The 16958-nt window shown below is 41.8% G+C and overlaps 1 protein-coding gene across 3 annotated transcripts in view; it reads left to right on the forward strand.

The window, feature by feature from the left end:
* Window positions 1-16958, forward strand: part of LOC148033822 (transducin family protein / WD-40 repeat family protein) — a 124134-nt gene that overhangs the window by 71069 nt on the left and 36107 nt on the right. For all 3 annotated transcript variants that reach the window (XM_087681830.1, XM_087681828.1, XM_087681829.1), the window contains exon 8: window positions 11431-11503. In XM_087681830.1, coding sequence (XP_087537956.1) covers window positions 11431-11503 — 73 coding nt within the window. The remainder of the gene's footprint in view (window positions 1-11430; window positions 11504-16958) is intronic.

A 16958-nucleotide genomic window follows, 5' to 3' on the forward strand; every position in this document is an offset into this window, starting at 1 on the left:
AATTCAGCTTGACGTTAAGGAGCTGGATGAGATTTTGGTATCCGAGTAGATTTTGACATATATAGAAAGAAATGTCAAAGGTAAAGTTTCTAGGAGATACTTGGTGAAATTTTGGAATTATTTATCAATGGATGCCAAATGGGTGAAAGAGGATGACTTGACTGACTATCCTCAGTTGTTGCAACTTTACCTAGATGTCTTTCAGTCAGAGCCCTAGTTCGGGCTCTGTCGAAGTTAGTACAGCAGGGTTTCAGAGTATTGCCTGATGCTTAAGGGCGAGGTAGCACTTCTACTCCTTCAGTTATGGATGACTCTCGTATGTTGTGGATCTCGGATGTATTCAACATGCATCCAAGGTATTGTGTTGACAATATGTTTGCCATGGAGTTGCTTCTTAGTGTACTAGTCATTGTGAGATGTATGCAGATGAGTATGAGTTTCACTCACTCACTGGAACTATACTTTCGCATCAGGTTATGATCAATTTGGCATGGATTTTGCCTCAATTTTAGAATCAGTTTTAGGTTAGTTTTTTGATCACCTTCAGAACCATTTATGGTCACTTTTGGGATCAGTTTGACATCAATTGCATTGATTACTGGTCAGTTTTGGCAATCAGTTTGTGATCAGTTCTTAGATCAGCAAGTGATTAGTTTATGATTAGATTATGCTCAGTTTTCAATAGTTTACATTTGGTTTCATGGATAATAGCATATGTTATGATGCCATTGATGTTTTAGCCATGTTTTATGCTTGGTTATGCTATCCTATGGTTTGGTTTTGCCAAATGAGTTAAGCTTTTGAGAAATAGACATATCAGATGATAATTTGGCAATGTTTTGGAGATTCTTTGTGAGTCCTATGTTATGTTATGATTGGCTGGTAATTTTCAGCATGTGTTGGGCATTTGGAGTGGTTGAGCAGTAGTGTGTAATGTTGTGTTAACTATGATGGCCTATGAAAATTCTAGTCTACTATTTTGCTTTTGATGCATTGGCTATGTACTCGAGGACAATTGCAAGGATTTTAAGGGGAAGGGCTGTCATGAGGTCATGTATATTTGAAACCTCACTTAACATGTGGATTAATTTTTAATCACATGGTTAAAGTAATTATTGCACATGTGAGGTGTAACTGGGGTTAGAGTAAATTTACGAGTTTGAGACTCCAGAAAATCACGGGATGTCAAAGGCAAAAGTTGCTATAAGTTATGTCATATAGGTACTTGGTGGTATCTAGTGCTAGTTGTTGCCTTAGGTCATTCATTTGGCCATAAGTGTTAGTTAGTGACTCTAGAGAAGTGGCGTTTAATGGTACCTAATGTCAATTTGATGGTCAAAGATGGTATGGAGGCACTCGGGAATAAAAGTTGCTTAGCGAATTTAATTATTAGTCAGTTAGATTATTATTTTTGGTTACCAAAATAATTATTAGATTAATTTTCAGTATTTAAAGATTCAAAATAAATATTCAATTATGAATAATGGTGGAAAAACCATTTGGGAAGGTTGCCACTTGTTAAAAATGCCCATGTAAGACTGAAAAACGTCTTTAGATGCTAGAGAGAGGCATTTTAGTGCATTCAACCTCCAGGAGAGAGGAAGTAGATGTTGCTGGTCTGATTTGCAGCCATTGGAGGACCTTCTGAGGCAACCAGGGATAGAAGAAGACCAATCAATAGTAAGTGACAATATCTACATGCTGTTGAGATAGGGGAACAATTGTAAATAACTGATTTTCTTTAGTTCTTTGTACCTACAAGTTGTTGAGACAAGGCAACAACACTAAATGACTGATTTTCTTTAGTTCTTCGCGAAGAAGTCTGAATTTTCTCTCTCCTTAGCATTCTCTCTCACATCCCAGTCTATAGTCTTGCTCTGAAGTTTACATCATTGAGATCCCCGAAGGTTGAGAAATTTTAGATTTCTTTGTTGTAAACCCTAATCTGCAGCAAAAATTAGGGTTTTGTAGTAGCCTCGCGAAGCATGCTAGAAATTGGAAGCTCCAAGACTTGGATTCAACAGTTTTCAGCTAAATTTAGATAGAGGGACTAGCAAATCAATGAATTTGGGGCATTTTCTATCTACGTTAAAGGGAGTGAAGGCGAATTTGTTGTCCGAATCAAGGGGCAAATCAGATTGAAGACTTGTTGGCCATTTTGGATAGCAAGGGGAGTTGGAATACTAAAAGGGATTCGGAGAATCCCATTGCACATTAACTTCTTCTTCAATTAAGTTAAAGAAATACTGAAAGGGGCCCCAGTTTTGGGGCCAATAGGGTGTCCATTGTCCAAGATTGTAAATTATTTTGCATTTCTCAATTTTGTAATAAATGTTACCACTGTAACTAAGTTGTAATCAGGGAATTGCCACCCAACGACAGAAGGAAGATTGGTTTTAGATGGCATTATTGATAGGTACAAAGGATGGTTAGTAGCAAAAGGCTATGTGTAGAAGAAGGCCATAGACTATGAGGAAACTTTTGCTTCTACATCCTGTATGAGTACGGTGAGATGCTATGGTTGCAAATTATGGCTAGAAAGTATATCAATTGGATATTAAGACAACATTTTTGAATGGGGATTTGCCATAGAAATAGGGAATGGCCTAACGCGTTGTAACCCCTTCTAGGAGCTGAAATGGCCACGGAATGTTTCCTGCCGTTCTTAAGGCCATTCCCCTTGCTGTTCCTTGTTTGGAATGGCCGTTTCAAGCTCGCTAATAAAAAATTGACGTTTTTTCTATTTTTTTTCTTGCTTGTGTCATACTTATTCTACCACATGTTCACCCATCTCCATTGCCTGATGTGCACGCACTAATCTCTCTCTCTCTCTCTCTCTCTCTCTCTCTCTTATTGAAGATTCAAAGTGTCAAGACAAGCCACAAGCCAATCATGAGTTCGTGTAAACTTTAAATTTAATGCATTTTCAACTCTTGCAAATTACAATCAAATTTCAGCCCTATCTTCAATTCCAAGGCAATCACCCATTTATGTTGTCTAATTTCAAGGGAAATTGGGATAATTGGGGCATTTGGGGCAATTTAGGGCATTTGTGAGCTATGGGGGTAATCGAGTCAATTTGGAGGCATTCATGTCAATTTGAAGCATTGAGGGGTATTTGGGACAATTAGAGGGACATTCAGGGCATTTGGGAATTTGTGGCATTTTTGGGGTGTTAAGAGCAATTTGAGGTGATTTTGGGGCATTTAAGGCAATTTGGGCAATTTGTAGTGTTGGGGAGCTATTGGGGCAATTTGGGTCATGCAGGGCATATTTGGGGCACTTACGACATGTGCCATTCCTCCCGTTCGTATCCCTTAACCTTGGACATTTCGTCCCTTCTAGGGGGTCCTATTTCCATCCCCGTGCTGTTCCAAGTAACTATGGAATTTGCATGAGAATGTTTGTGTCACAATCTTTAAGGTTTATGGTCAAGGGGAAAGAGCACATGGTATGCAAGTTGCATAAAGCCCGATGGTCTCAAACAGGCTTTTGATGCACGGTACTCTAAAATTGATGCTTATTTGGCCAGCAAATGGTTCAAAAATAGTTAAACTGCTCCCACTTTATACATTAAGAATGAAGGGGGGGAAGGTGGGACTTGCTGATTATCATTATTTATGTGGATAACATATTGCTCACTGGACCTATAGAGGGAAAAATTGCAGATTTCAAGGCTGAATTAAAACATGCATTTGCTATGTCAGATGTGGGCTACCTACACTACTATTTGGGGATTCGGTTTACCCAAAATCAGCATAGCATCATCATGTCACGGTCATAGTATGTGGATAAGTTGTTACATAGGTTTAACATGCAAGGTTGCAAACCTATGTGCACTCCTATGGAGCCAAGCTCAAGGCTATCTATGTATGATGATGCGGAGATTTTTGATATTGCAATTTACAGCCTACGTTTGCAACACATGATGTGACATTCAGTATGCAGTATCTCGGTGAGTAGGTGTATGCACAGCCCATGGACCATACATTTGCAAGGTACTCTGTCACATGCATTATTATTTATTGGGGGGAGACTTGTACTTATAGGCTTATAGTGATTCAAATTGGGCTGGTGATGCAGACACTAGGCTTCTACTAGTGGAGAGTGTTTCTTGCTTAGCGGTTCATGCATTTCATGGCTAAGCAAGAAATAGCCTATAGTGGCTACCTCGTCTTGTGAGGCTGAGTATAGGGTAGCCTTCATGGGAACAATGGAATGTGTATGGCTTTGCATGTTGTTGGCTGATCTACATTTACCATTGGAGAGTCCTACACGCATTTTTTCTGACAACAAGAGTGTTATTGCAGTAGTACGAAATCTAGTGTTTCATGCTCGCACAAAACACATTGAGGTGCATTACCATTATGTTAGAGAGATGCTATGCAGTAGAGATCAGCTTGATGTATGTGCCCACATAGAAAAATGTTGTACACATTTTCACCAAGGCAATACCATGTGAGAAGTTTGAGGCTTTTCGAAAGTCCAACTTACTACCCTTTAGTGATTGATTATCCTTGTACTTCATCACATTGGCATTGCAGGGGGGTGATAGAACTTGTCAGTTCTGGGCAATGCCTATGTAATTCGTGTGGTGTGGACACTTTAGTAAGTGTCACTTTAGTGTCTGTGTGTGTACCTAGTGTCTTGATATTAAAGTAGTGACACTAGGGACTAGAGTTAGTTAAATTAACTCTAGTCCGTTGGTGGAGGACTAGTTAGGTCAACCCTTGACCTAACTTAGGTTGTATCTTCACTCTATCTTTTCAGTTCAGCAAGTACATTCTACTCTCTTGCTTTAGCTCACTCACTATCATTGTCTTGTTTCTCTCTCCTCCATAGCTAGTGCATTTTCTCCCACACATTTCACTGTTCATTCACTGCAGATTTCTGTGTTCTATTCTCTCTTTCTCTCTCCCTCTTCTCTCTGAGTTCATTTTCTTTCAGTCTGGTGATATGGTTCCACATATGCTGCACTCTAACACCTTTCTCATCATTGGTTAACATTTGAGCATGATCCCTAGTCTAGTTTACTTGCAGGCACAATGGCCTATGGACATTGTCAGTTGATGGGAGCCTATTGCTAGTGCATTATTGCTGAGTATATTTGGATTGCAAGGTGCACCAATGCTTTAGATCTTTAGGATGTCTCCACTATAGAGACTCTTTTGAGGATTTTTCCGGAGATTGATCATACTCTTTGCAGGAGATGGGAGAGATTATATGTGGCTTTGAGAGGATGAGGCGGAGGAGAGATGCCTTTTTGTGGATTTGGGACTCTGGCACCTTTCTCATTGCCCCTCAGATGGTTTGACATGATTGCTTGCTAGAGTGGTTGTTCACACAATCGTTGTAATTATGTAGTTAGTGACTTTTTGTAGGGTGCTTTGTACTTTTATCTTACTGTTAGGGAAATCTCTCCAAGTTGTTATTGATAGAAATTTCTTTCTTTTGGGGAAAAGAGAGAGATTAATAACACTATTATCAATGTGTGTAGTGGCATTGAAATTGCGACTTATATAAATCAAGGTATCTTGATTACATAGTTGAGGGAACTGGGGTAACGGAAACGGAAACATCAAATTTCAAGGAGGGGAAATAGAAATGCCACGTCATCCTTCGGGGGAGGGGGGACAGGGCTGGCTTAGAGTCTAGGTGCTTAGAAGCTAAAACTTAGAATACAAGTTTCATACTCAAAATCAAAGCTTTCCAATTTCCAAGTTTTAAAAGAGTTATACAAAAGGCGTAAGCTTAAAGGAGGTTTCATTTTTGGCAGATAATTAATATGCTGATTGCAAAGTAGGAACAATTGTAAATAAGTGCAAAAACATACAAGAGAGTGAGTGATAACTAATTGTCATCTCCTAGTTCCTCTTCCTCATCCATGACATAGTCAGTTGCTGCAGGCAAATCCTCTTCATTATCATCCTCCTCATTAACAAAGAAAGTTGAAACAGACGGAAACAACTCTAAGCTTAATCATTTTAAATAAATAAACGTTAAATATTCAATGATTTAAGTTTAATTCATGAAACATTTAACATTTAAACATTAAATATTAAATGAATATTTAATGTGATGAGTTTTGTTGCTAAAAACGTATTGGGCTTGTTGGGAAACGGGGTGAACTGAAACGGTTCCCCAAGGGAAAACACCAGGTGGCAGCTGTTTCCCCAAAGGGGAAATGTTTTGGGCAAGGAAACGTGTTTCGGGTCCTCCTTGACGCATTTTGGCATTTTGGGTCCTGTACAAGCTCGTTTCCCGCTTGTATGATTGATTATGCATGTCAATATTGAGAAAGTTTTTAATTATGCTAGTTGGGACTATGCTGCACTTACTATGGGTAAATTGGGTTCTGGCTCTAGACTGCATAATGTTGGCTTTTGCAAGTATGTAGACGTGAATGTCTGTCCTATTCTAGGACAATATTTATTGGAACTGTGGTGTTTGGGAAATTTGGTAGGACTGTCCTTTGAGTGCTTTATTGTATGCAGTAGCCATCCATCTATTTCTTGAATTTTTGGATCGTCTGACAGCTAGAGCTGATTTGCATTGATTATTTATTGTGTGACATCTACTTGCTGCTCTAAAAGGTAAATTTCATAAATCTAGCCTGCTTACAATATTTGAACATGAATGTTACGGTTGGCTTGGCCTGGTGAAAATCCTCTTTTTGACCATGTCATTTGGGATATCCTTTGGTTTGGAATATACATCTAAAGGAGATGACTGAATGGGTTTTAGGAAGATTGCGTTTTAAATTGACTATCAGCTTGGCCTTCACATGTTTATCTTCAAACAGATCAGTCCATCATCATGGCTTATCTTTAATACTTCTTGCCACCTATTATTTAGAGAAAAGTGGATATTGCTGCATTCATGTCCATGGCGATTGAGGTCTTCCTGAAAATGAAAACGTGCAAGAAAGGTCTAAGACTATTTGGCTGTTGATAAATATGCTCTCTGAAAATTTATGGTGGGCTTGATATTTGGACATGCATGATCATATTATGCCTGTGAAAGCTTCATTGTTGGTCAGAATTTGTGCAGCAAAAGCAACCTTGGTCTTGAATGTTAGTTGCAATGTGTATTACTATGCCCACAACTGTCTTTGGAAATTTTGACAATGTCTCATTTGATGGATTTCCTCTTTTCCACCAAGTTCACCTTGAGGTGGGAAAACATTCTAGTAGATCTAAAATGGACAAGCAGACAGCTGAGTACAAAAGAAGTTTCTTTTTTATTTTTGAAAGGGTGACACAGTTAAAAAATAAAAAAAATGGAATACGAAAATAACATCCCCAGGTTGACTGCTCTCCAGGATAATGTTAGTACAAGGGTTATTGGAATTATCGGTTTGGTGGTTTTCAATGCCAAATCACGTAAAGAATCCTGTGACTGAGCGAGTTAATTAGAGGTCAGGGCATGTTACTACTCTATAGCCTCTTGTATCTTGCTGTCTGGACGTACCATGCAACAATCCAAGAAATAGGCTCCCAACTGCAGCAATGTTTTTCAGTCCATTTTGTCTGAGTGAAGTTAGGAGTATATATGAGGCTCATGTGTTGACTATGATGTGGTAGAATATGCTCACATGAAAATCCTTAGTGACAAGTGAGACCTCAGTTTGTAGCCTATGCAAGTGCTCCACCATCATCTCTTTATCATTGCCTCAAAAGACTAGTTTGAGAGCTCTCATTTTTAACCTCTTATGCTCTAGGCATGGGGTGCATTTGATTAGATTTAGTTTATTTTTCAGATTTTCTGAATTGTGGAGCAGTATTTGAGACCTCTACAGGACAATATCTCTCCAAATCCTCTTTTGGATTCCAATCAAGCATCAATAAGGGTCTTCTTTCATATTGAAGAATCTCTAACCCTCCTTTGCACAAGTGGCTAGATCCAGTTAATATACACTGCTTTCTATCACAGAGAGCTATCATCCTTACCTTTGGTGAGTGTATCTTGCATGGTTTGTCAAATCAACCTTCTCCCTGGTGAGTCCGGCATCCTCTCCACGTGAGAAGGAAAAGGAGTCTTGATTGTTAATGGTTATATCATGTCGACAACATCTCCTTTCAAGAACATCAAAAGTATACAAGGTATGCCTTCCAATTGTTGGGCACTCCCTCATAAATAGAATGCATTCTGATCAATTCATCTTTTCCAAAAAGAAAATAAATTTATTACTTAACACCTCAAAAAACCTTTATGAGATGAAGTGACAAAGTAAGGCCAGTGTAGGACTTGTCTACACATCAAGTAGAAAGAAGTGTAATGCAAGGGCTAAGTAAATAGCCGATCTAGTGGTCTGTAGCACCAAACCATATTTGGCTCTTCTGGAAGAATGTGCCAAAGTCTGATTAAAGAAAATCCTCCTCCTCTGCATGTGCTCACTGTCACCCTGTAGTCCCTGTTGCTTCCATGGAATGTGTGGACAATCTTTGCCTGGAGTGGCTCTCTAAAGTAGTTATATCTTGTCTGTGGCATGACTACACCAAGTAATAATGCTAGCAATGAACTCCCATTCGTAGGAATGGTCCAGAGTCCACTCTGTCTATGAAAGTTTGATATGGGGATCTTGCTCAAATGCTGACAAAAAATGTGAAAGGATCAGATTCCCTGAAAATTCTGGGATCTGCATGCAGGTCCTTTGACCGTAACCTTGGCTACAATTCCCCAAGTCACTGTCATGGTCTTAGCTATACCATGAACGACTATCCTAAGGTCTCTCCTCCACACTTCCTTGAATCTATGGCAGTCCCACAAACAATAGCCGTCTTTCTCCATGGACTCACAGTTCACACATGCTATTGAGAAACTACTGTAGGCAAGTCATGTGCCTAGTGCCAGGCTTTTGTGTGCTCCTAAGTAAAAGAAGAGTGAAATGTTCCTCAGTTTGAAGGTGTCATACTTAAAAAATCAGCTGATGAAATACCTTGTTTGTGCTAATGCTGGCTAGCAGGTGGCACTTCTTTGGCCTTTCTCATCTGAAGTGTTCTCCCCAACCTTGTACTATATCAACAAATGAAACATCACAAGGCTTGTCCAAAAAGGGATCTCTTCAGAGTCCATACCTGCTCCATGGGGATCTCTTCAGAGTCCATACCTGCTCCATGGGGTCCCAATGTAACCATCACAAGGCTTGTCCAAAAAGGGATCTCTTCAGAGTCCATACCTGCTCCATGGGGTCCCAATGTAACCATTGTATCTTATGGTACGAGATGTACTTTTCAGTTTCATAGGCCTTTGCTATTGAACGATGTTAATACAGCTTTGTGCTTTGTTTTTGGTTGTATGTGTTTCTCTCTCTCTAGGTGCTGCCCTCTTGTATTTGCTTCTCTTTTGGAATGCTCAAAATGGAGTTCTATTGGGGTAGAAGAATTCTCTCCTTTTTCTTTTACCTGTGATCTTTATGGTATGCTTCTGTGTAAACCATTGGGTTATTAACCTGTGGAACCGGCGGGCCCAAATCTTATAATTGTTTGTCCGTATGATTAGATGGACACAAGGATATAGGAATTGAACTTAGGTCTAGCTGATCACCATGCATTCTCTAGGGTGATTCATAGTAAGCCCTTAGTGCCTCATGAGATCATTAGGGTAGAGCTTACAGCACCCTGCCAGTGAAGGCTTTATTTCAGACTATTACTTACATCACATGTATCAGATCCATGAGCCCAAACATGTTGCCACATCGAGCCATAAGAGGCATGACAAAGTATTTCAACACAAGAGCACCACTTCTCATGGTATACTGCAATACTGCATTGCTTTTTGGAGCATGGATTAGACAATAGACAGATCACCACCCTTCCAATTTGATAAGAGCTCCCCTTATTTCATGTTCTTTTAAAAGGAGAGAAACAATGTTTGAGATAGGATCCAATATAAATGCATACTTGAGAGCCATGGGCGGGTGGGCCCCATTCCCACTAAGATGTAGTGCTATAAAACTCATTTCCTTAGACTCACAGATGATGGGTTTTTGAAATGAACATGCTGTATGGATGTTTATATGTCCCATGCTATGAGGGTTGCTATTGGCTAGATTATAGTATTGTTGTTTGTCACGAGGTGGTGATACTTTTTGCAGTTGCTTTTCTTATTTACTTATATAAATATTTTATTTTTCTTTTCTTTAGTTGTTGCTTTTTACCCCTAGAGTTCTCTTGGATTAAGTCGGGATCTTTGCATGGCCAGAAGAGGCAGCCATTGGGACAAATTGGACCAATGGTTTGTCTGAGCCTTAGGACCGGTTCCATATTGAATGGGCACTGAAGAATAGAATGCCAGAGAGAGAGAGAGAGCATTTAAAAAAAAACGTAATAGGCATAAGGGGCAGATCTGAGAATGAAGTTTGGAGGAGCTGAGGGCAGATTGCTGCAAATTCATAAGCTATGGAGAGTACTTCTTCGACTCTGACTCATGTACAGAGGTAGAGCTCGTTCTCTCTGGTCAACTCTCTCTCTATTCTCAGAGGAAATGCTCCGCATGATGGGCTGATTCCATCGAATGTACAATTTTGTGTTTTCTTTGCACTTCTGTTGAGGCAAGAGCCTCATTGCCCAGGTTCAGGAGCAGCTGTTGGCTTCTCCAATACAGAAAATGCTTTCCTAAAAGGGATGTTGTTCTGGACATGCTGGACTGGACAGTAAGAACAGTGAATTCAAAGATCTGGAGACTGCAATTTTGCACATGAAACATTGAGTTTTGGTCACAGAAAATGCTTTCCTAAAAGGGATGTTGTTTTGGACATGCTGGACAATAAGAACAGTGAATTCAGAGATGTGCAGATTGCAATTCTGCACATGAATCATTGAGTTATGGTTATAGAAAATGCTTTTGCTAAAAGGGATGTTGATCTGGTCATGTTGTACTGTCCTTATGCAGTTGGGATTTACTCAGAAAAGATGAAAACCAACTGTTCACAGGTTATGTATTTTGGAACATTTCATTTTTGTAACTTTCTATCTTTTAATTGATAAAGGAATACCGAGAGGGGCGTCGGTCTTCGGGGCCAATCTGGTGTTGAGCGAGGGAGTGAGGTCTCTGTTCGTGTGTGTGTGTGTGTGAAAAGACCAGGTGTTAATTGAAGGAACTACTGCTTTATGTGAGTCATAGACCGGTTTCATTGTCCATGGCCTCTAGAGCAGCATGAGTGGTCAGGGATGGCAAGATATGCCGGTTGTGCCATGAGGAGCTAGAGTTACTTAGTTTCTGTTCAGTTTTTCCATGATACTTGAGACATGGATCACTGGATGGTTTGATACTTTTTGAAGTTAAAAATGTGATTATATTGCATGGGCCATGGCTCACCAGTTGTATAAAGAAAAACAGTTCATATATCGTTGCAGAAGTTTTTATATGCCACCATGCTTTCTTGTGCATGTCCACTGATGAATTTCTTGTTCTTGGGGGAATCTTAAGGTACTATGGGTCTGGACGACATCTTCTTTCTGCTGGTCAAGATAGGGCTTTTAGAGTGTTCTCAACCATCCAGGTAATCTCTTGTGCTAAGGTTTTTTTAAATAGGAGTTGTGAACTTTGAATGTGCCGCAAGGGTATCCAAGGCTTGAACTCAAGCATGCATGTGCACACTCACATACACAAACATCTTGGGCTACAAACCCATTGGCATCTTTTGTGCTATGTTTTAAAAGGAGATGCTGAAGAAACAAACTTTCAATTCTCAAAAGTTTCTTCTTTAGTTGACGATAATCTATTTATTTTTGTTTTTGAGAGCTTTACCTGCATATGTTTTAACTTTTCAACTTTTAACTTGAATTGAGTGTGTTGAGAGATATCGTCGATCACCCAGCATGAAGGTATTTTACTGATGTGGTAGTTTTATGCCTGCAGAGAAGGCAAAGAGCTGGGCCATTGAAATTATTAGGATATAGTGATAGGGAAGCTGGGGAATGCATGGACAATTCCAGGATGCTTGATATGTTACACTTACCTGTAGGGTTGGATGCTGTTCATGGATTGATTATCTTGAATGGAATGCGTATGTGAGGAGTGTCTAATGTAATCACATGCTGTCCACAACTTGAGTGCGTCAACACTTGTGAATGATAGGAGGTCATATGTTGGTTGTTTTTTCCTATCACTACCTCGGTTCTACATTGGGATGCCAATAATGCTGGACATGTTTTTGTTTCATCATGGCCTAGCTTTAAACTCTCTAGACCCGACTTTGGACATGTTCATTTTACAGCTGTTCATATCTGAAACAAGACACATCATTTCAACAATGAGAGAACCTATCAGCAAACATTGAGAAAATGACTAGTATGCTGATGACACAAGGAAAATTCGTTTCTCAAAGATGCTTTCTTCATGAATTTCTAGGCATATGGCTCATAGAATGCCATTTAGGGACCTTGATGTTATGATTGCACTCTCCACAGGTAGACACCTTCAAATGCCACATGCAGGTTGTTGCTACTCGTTGGGAGAGAATTTTCAGGCGAGTAGGGTCAAAAGAGGTAGAGAGAAACTAGGAGAGGTTGAGATATTCTAGTTGTGTAATCTTGTTTGGCAGGCTTACACAAAGCCTATGTAAGGGATGCCATATGAATAAAGAAATTTCACTTGTTGCTTCTCAATCATCTTATGTGACATCTCTACATTTCATCTCGATACAAGTCTTTATTACCTTGAGCATGTCTTAATGACTTTTTCTAGTTTGTTTGACTTCACCAAGGTGTATATATACCTGTTTTAAACTTTCACAGAAAAGTATTTTCTATTGGTAATGCCTCGGGAAACCCCTCTAGGTAAAATAGAGAGTGCAAACAAGCCTTGTGAAGGATTGCTTAGTGCACCATAAATACAATAGTGGTAAGATCACCAATCCAGTGGGCTGTAATGCTAGACCATATGTGACTTAAAGTGTAACACGTGCTAGACTCCCATGTGTAAATAAAAGCCTCTCTCCTCCTCCTTGTAGGCTCAGAGTCAACCTGAAATCTCTCGCATCTCCCATGGAGTGTGTGGAAAACCTCTTTCCAGATTTAGAAAGAGTTTTTGCAAGCTCTGTAATCGTTTAGCCTTGTACAAAGTCCATATAAGGGACACCATATGAATAAAGAACTATAGGCTGCTTCTCAATCATCTTGCTCATATCTCTACAGTTTGTCTTGATCAAGTCTTTGCTACCTTAATGATGTATCTAGTGTGTTTCACTGTCCGTTTATTCGCATTTAAGTTTAGGATTTAAAAAACCAATTGATAACATTTGATATTGGAGGTCTAAATATGGGAAGAGGCACCCTTAATGTTTTTCATAAAAATGTGAGAGACACAAGTACCTCCGAATCAGAAACCCTCTTAAGGGAAACTAGGAGACTTGAAGGTGCTGCTCTGTACAAACTCATGGCAGTGACATGATGAAGGTGTGACATCGCTAACTGTTCCTCTATCTGCTCCCAAGACCCTAAAAACTCCTCATACAGCAAGCACGAAGGCTACAGTTGACCATTTGTGGCTCTTTGTGTCCCAAAATCTTCATTATGAGCAGCCCAATCTCGTCATGATCTTTTTGTTTTTGGTAAATGTCTTCTATTGCATACAAGGCATTGTCAAGGAGTGACTGGTCTGACTGGCAGTAGAACAAATGCTCTGGTTAAAAGGGCTTCTTACAATAATGACATTTCCCCTTTTTGTTGGACTTTTCTGTGTCATGGGCAACCTTATTTGATGGCTGTCTACCATCAGCCTTTTGCTGATTTTTCACATTCTGGGTGACTTTCCCTTTACCATTGTAGTTTTAGAGCATAGTCATGTCTCCCCCCCTCAAAGACAACATCAAAGAGGCGTGGAAAGCATGATATGACTTAGGAAGAGAGTTCAATATGATGTTTACCATTCATGCATCTTGAATAACCTCATCAACATTAAGCAGCTGCTCATGCAAATCCTATATGTGTGTAATGTAATCCGTCATATTATCACTCTCATCCATGTTCACATTAGCTAGGCCTCTGCGGAGATAAGATATCTTGGCCTCATTACGTGTTGGAAACATGCACTCAAGTACATCCCAAGCTGCTTTTGAGGTCTTGTAAGATCAAATGTGTAAAATAATAGTCCTTTCATTGACGAGGCAATCAAAGATAGTGCTTGTGCATTCTTCAAGTCCCACCTCTATTGATTGTGGATAAGAGGAGGAGGGGTAGCAATGTCAACAACACCAACCACTTGTCTTCTAGCATTACATTGAGGTGCCTGAGGTTCAAGACCTCCTGGTCGTTGCAGATCACTAGTGACATAGTCTCACAAGTCCTTCGCCACAAGAAGGTTGCACACCATGAAACTCTGCGATGGGTAGTTAGTGCCATCAAGCTTGTCCTCCTGAGTGAGGATAACAATGATGCTTCTTTGATCTTTTTGCCTTTGATGTGCCATGCTATCAATGATGCACAAAAATCAGCAGCCAAATACTTCAATGCTGAAGTATAGTATGTTCTCTGTTGAGTATAAAAAATCCCCATAGATGGATGATAAATTGCAGAAATTTTCAAAACCCCTCCAAATTCAAAAAATTAGGGCTTCTGTGTCTTTTCTTTAGATCTGTAGAAAACAGCTAGCAAGGTTGATAAAATGACGAGGAAGATTGAGAAAATGACAGGCAGCGCTGAGAATATCACGACCAGAGTTGAGAGAGGCTGTGTGTGTAGGGTTGTGTGCAAGACTGTGTGTAGGCTGAAAACAACAATAGCACCTCTTGCAAAAACAGCTCCTCCTTTCAAAACAGTAGCTTTTCTTCCTTTGTCGACTGAGCTGATTGTGTGGGTGGCATTGATTGAGCGGTGAAGAGACAAAACCCACATATCTAGCTCTGATACCAAATGTTGGAAATGGAGAGAGAGAGAGAGAGAGAGAGAGAGAGAGAGAGAGAGAGAGAGAGAGAGAGAGAAAAATGAGAGGTCCTCCGTCGTCTAGCACGTCTGGCCCGTCTGGCCCATCGCCTCCGTCGCCTGACTCCTCCCACTGTCGTCTGCGGGCTCTGCGGCCGTCCGCCCTGGTTCACGCCCGTTCGCGCCCGTGCGCCCTAGTTCGTGCCTGTCTACCCTGGTTCATGCCCGTCCCGCTATCGTCTGCAGGCTCTGCGCCCGTCCGCTATCGTCTGCAGGCCCGCCGCCTGCGTCTGCAGGCCCCGCCCTCGTCAGCAGGCCCTCCGCCTGCGTCTGCAGGCCCCGCCCTCGTCTGCAGGCCCTCCGCCCTCGTCAGCAGGCCCCGCCGCCTGAGCCCCGTCGTCCTAGTCTGCAGGCCCCGTCTGCCGGCTCCGTCGCCCTCGGCTGCGTGCCCGATCTCTTGTCGCCCCTGCTTCGCAGCAAGTCTGTGGCTGACGGTTCAGCCCTGCCGTTGCCTGCTAGCCTTCTTCCTCGTACAGCTCAGCTTTTATTAGCTGTCTTTGCAGAGTACACCCCTGGACAGCGCATCTGTACAGACCAGCGGGCGAGAGAGAGAGCGGGAGAAAGACAGGGTCCTCTTTCACGATCAAATTGTCATACGATGGCTGGTTTGGATCTGGATTTCATAGACCAAACAGTGGCGGCACTTGGCCCGGATTCTGATGCCGAGGAACCTGAGGATATGGTTCCGTGCAACGAAGAGATGCTTCCTGGTCCCGACATTCAGCCTGCGGGTAAACGTCCCAAGCATACTCCGGAAGAGATAGGTGTTCCTCAGGATCGTTCCTATGCTCAGGTTGCTTCGGATCCTGCGGACTCCCAGGATGTTGACTGGGAGCATTTACTGGAATTTGCCAACACGTTGCTTGGCGACTACGTTCAACATAATCAGGAAGCCTTTTCCGACTCAGCGCCTGACGATGTTCTGGACGCCACCGTTGACCCAAAAACTGTCCTGCGCTCCTTTTCAGTATTTTATGATCGCGCTGTGATACTCTTCTTCACTGGTCGAATCCCGCTGCTCTCCCGTATTCGCCAGTGGCTGCACAGTCTGTTACAAGGGGAATGTGTTGAAGAGATTTTTGTTGGCTCCCGGGGGTTTTTTGAGGTTCTGTTAAAATCAGAGACGCATCGTGCTGCTCTCCTGTCTAAACTGCCTTTATTTTTTGAACGCCGCTTGGTTCATGTAGTTCCATGGCGCCCAATGGCAGATTTTCAGCGTCTGCTGCAACGTGAATGCCCTGTATGGGTGGAAGTGGAAAATTGCCCGGCTGTTTATTGGCCACTGTTGAAGGATGCTATGGCCGCGGTGGGCACTGTTCTCGTCCCTCCCAGTCTTCGGACAGTGAATCGCAACCGCTTGTGTATGCTATGGGACACTGCAAGAAAAAGGCCTGCTTGGTTGCGCCTTAATTGCTCGGGCATGCATCCGTTACACTTTAGATTGAAATGGGGCAATTTTGCAGGGCACTGCTTTTCCTGTGGCCAGTTGGGGCATTTCATGGCTGAATGCCCGGAACAGCAACATACCTCCGATGTTGGCCATGCTGTGCCGCCCACGGAAGATATGGCGTGTGATGCCCCGTCGCTGGATGCTATCCACCAGCCCCAAGTTCTGGCCAAAGGTAAACAACCGGTTTCGGGTCTGGATTCTCGAGCCACTGATTGGGTGGAGGTACGTGCAAAAAAAGGCAACAGGGTTGTTGCTGGCATGGAAAATACTGTGTCTACTCCCTCACAAGATTCCATGCGTACATATATGCGCAGGAAGGAAATGTTGTCTTCTGAGCACGCTGCTCCTGCTATGGTTTCCTCTGCCCCCCGTCATCAACCTGCCAGGAAAATGTATTCAGATCGTCCAAAGGGTCCCCCTGCTAAGCTGGCATTTGATACCAGAGGTAATGTCATTACCCCATGGGACCGTCGTTACCCCCGTTTCCACCCCAAGTCAGCAGATATGCCGTCTACTTCCAAATCTGGTCCTCAGAACTCTTTTGCTGTGTTGGCGGATTTCTTGGACGAGGGAGTCCTGGACAT

The sequence above is a fragment of the Lygodium microphyllum genome, chromosome 7 (assembly GCF_053477565.2).
Source record: "Lygodium microphyllum isolate KBCC chromosome 7, Lygodium_microphyllum_v1.1.10, whole genome shotgun sequence".
NCBI classification, from domain to species: Eukaryota; Viridiplantae; Streptophyta; class Polypodiopsida; order Schizaeales; family Lygodiaceae; genus Lygodium; species Lygodium microphyllum.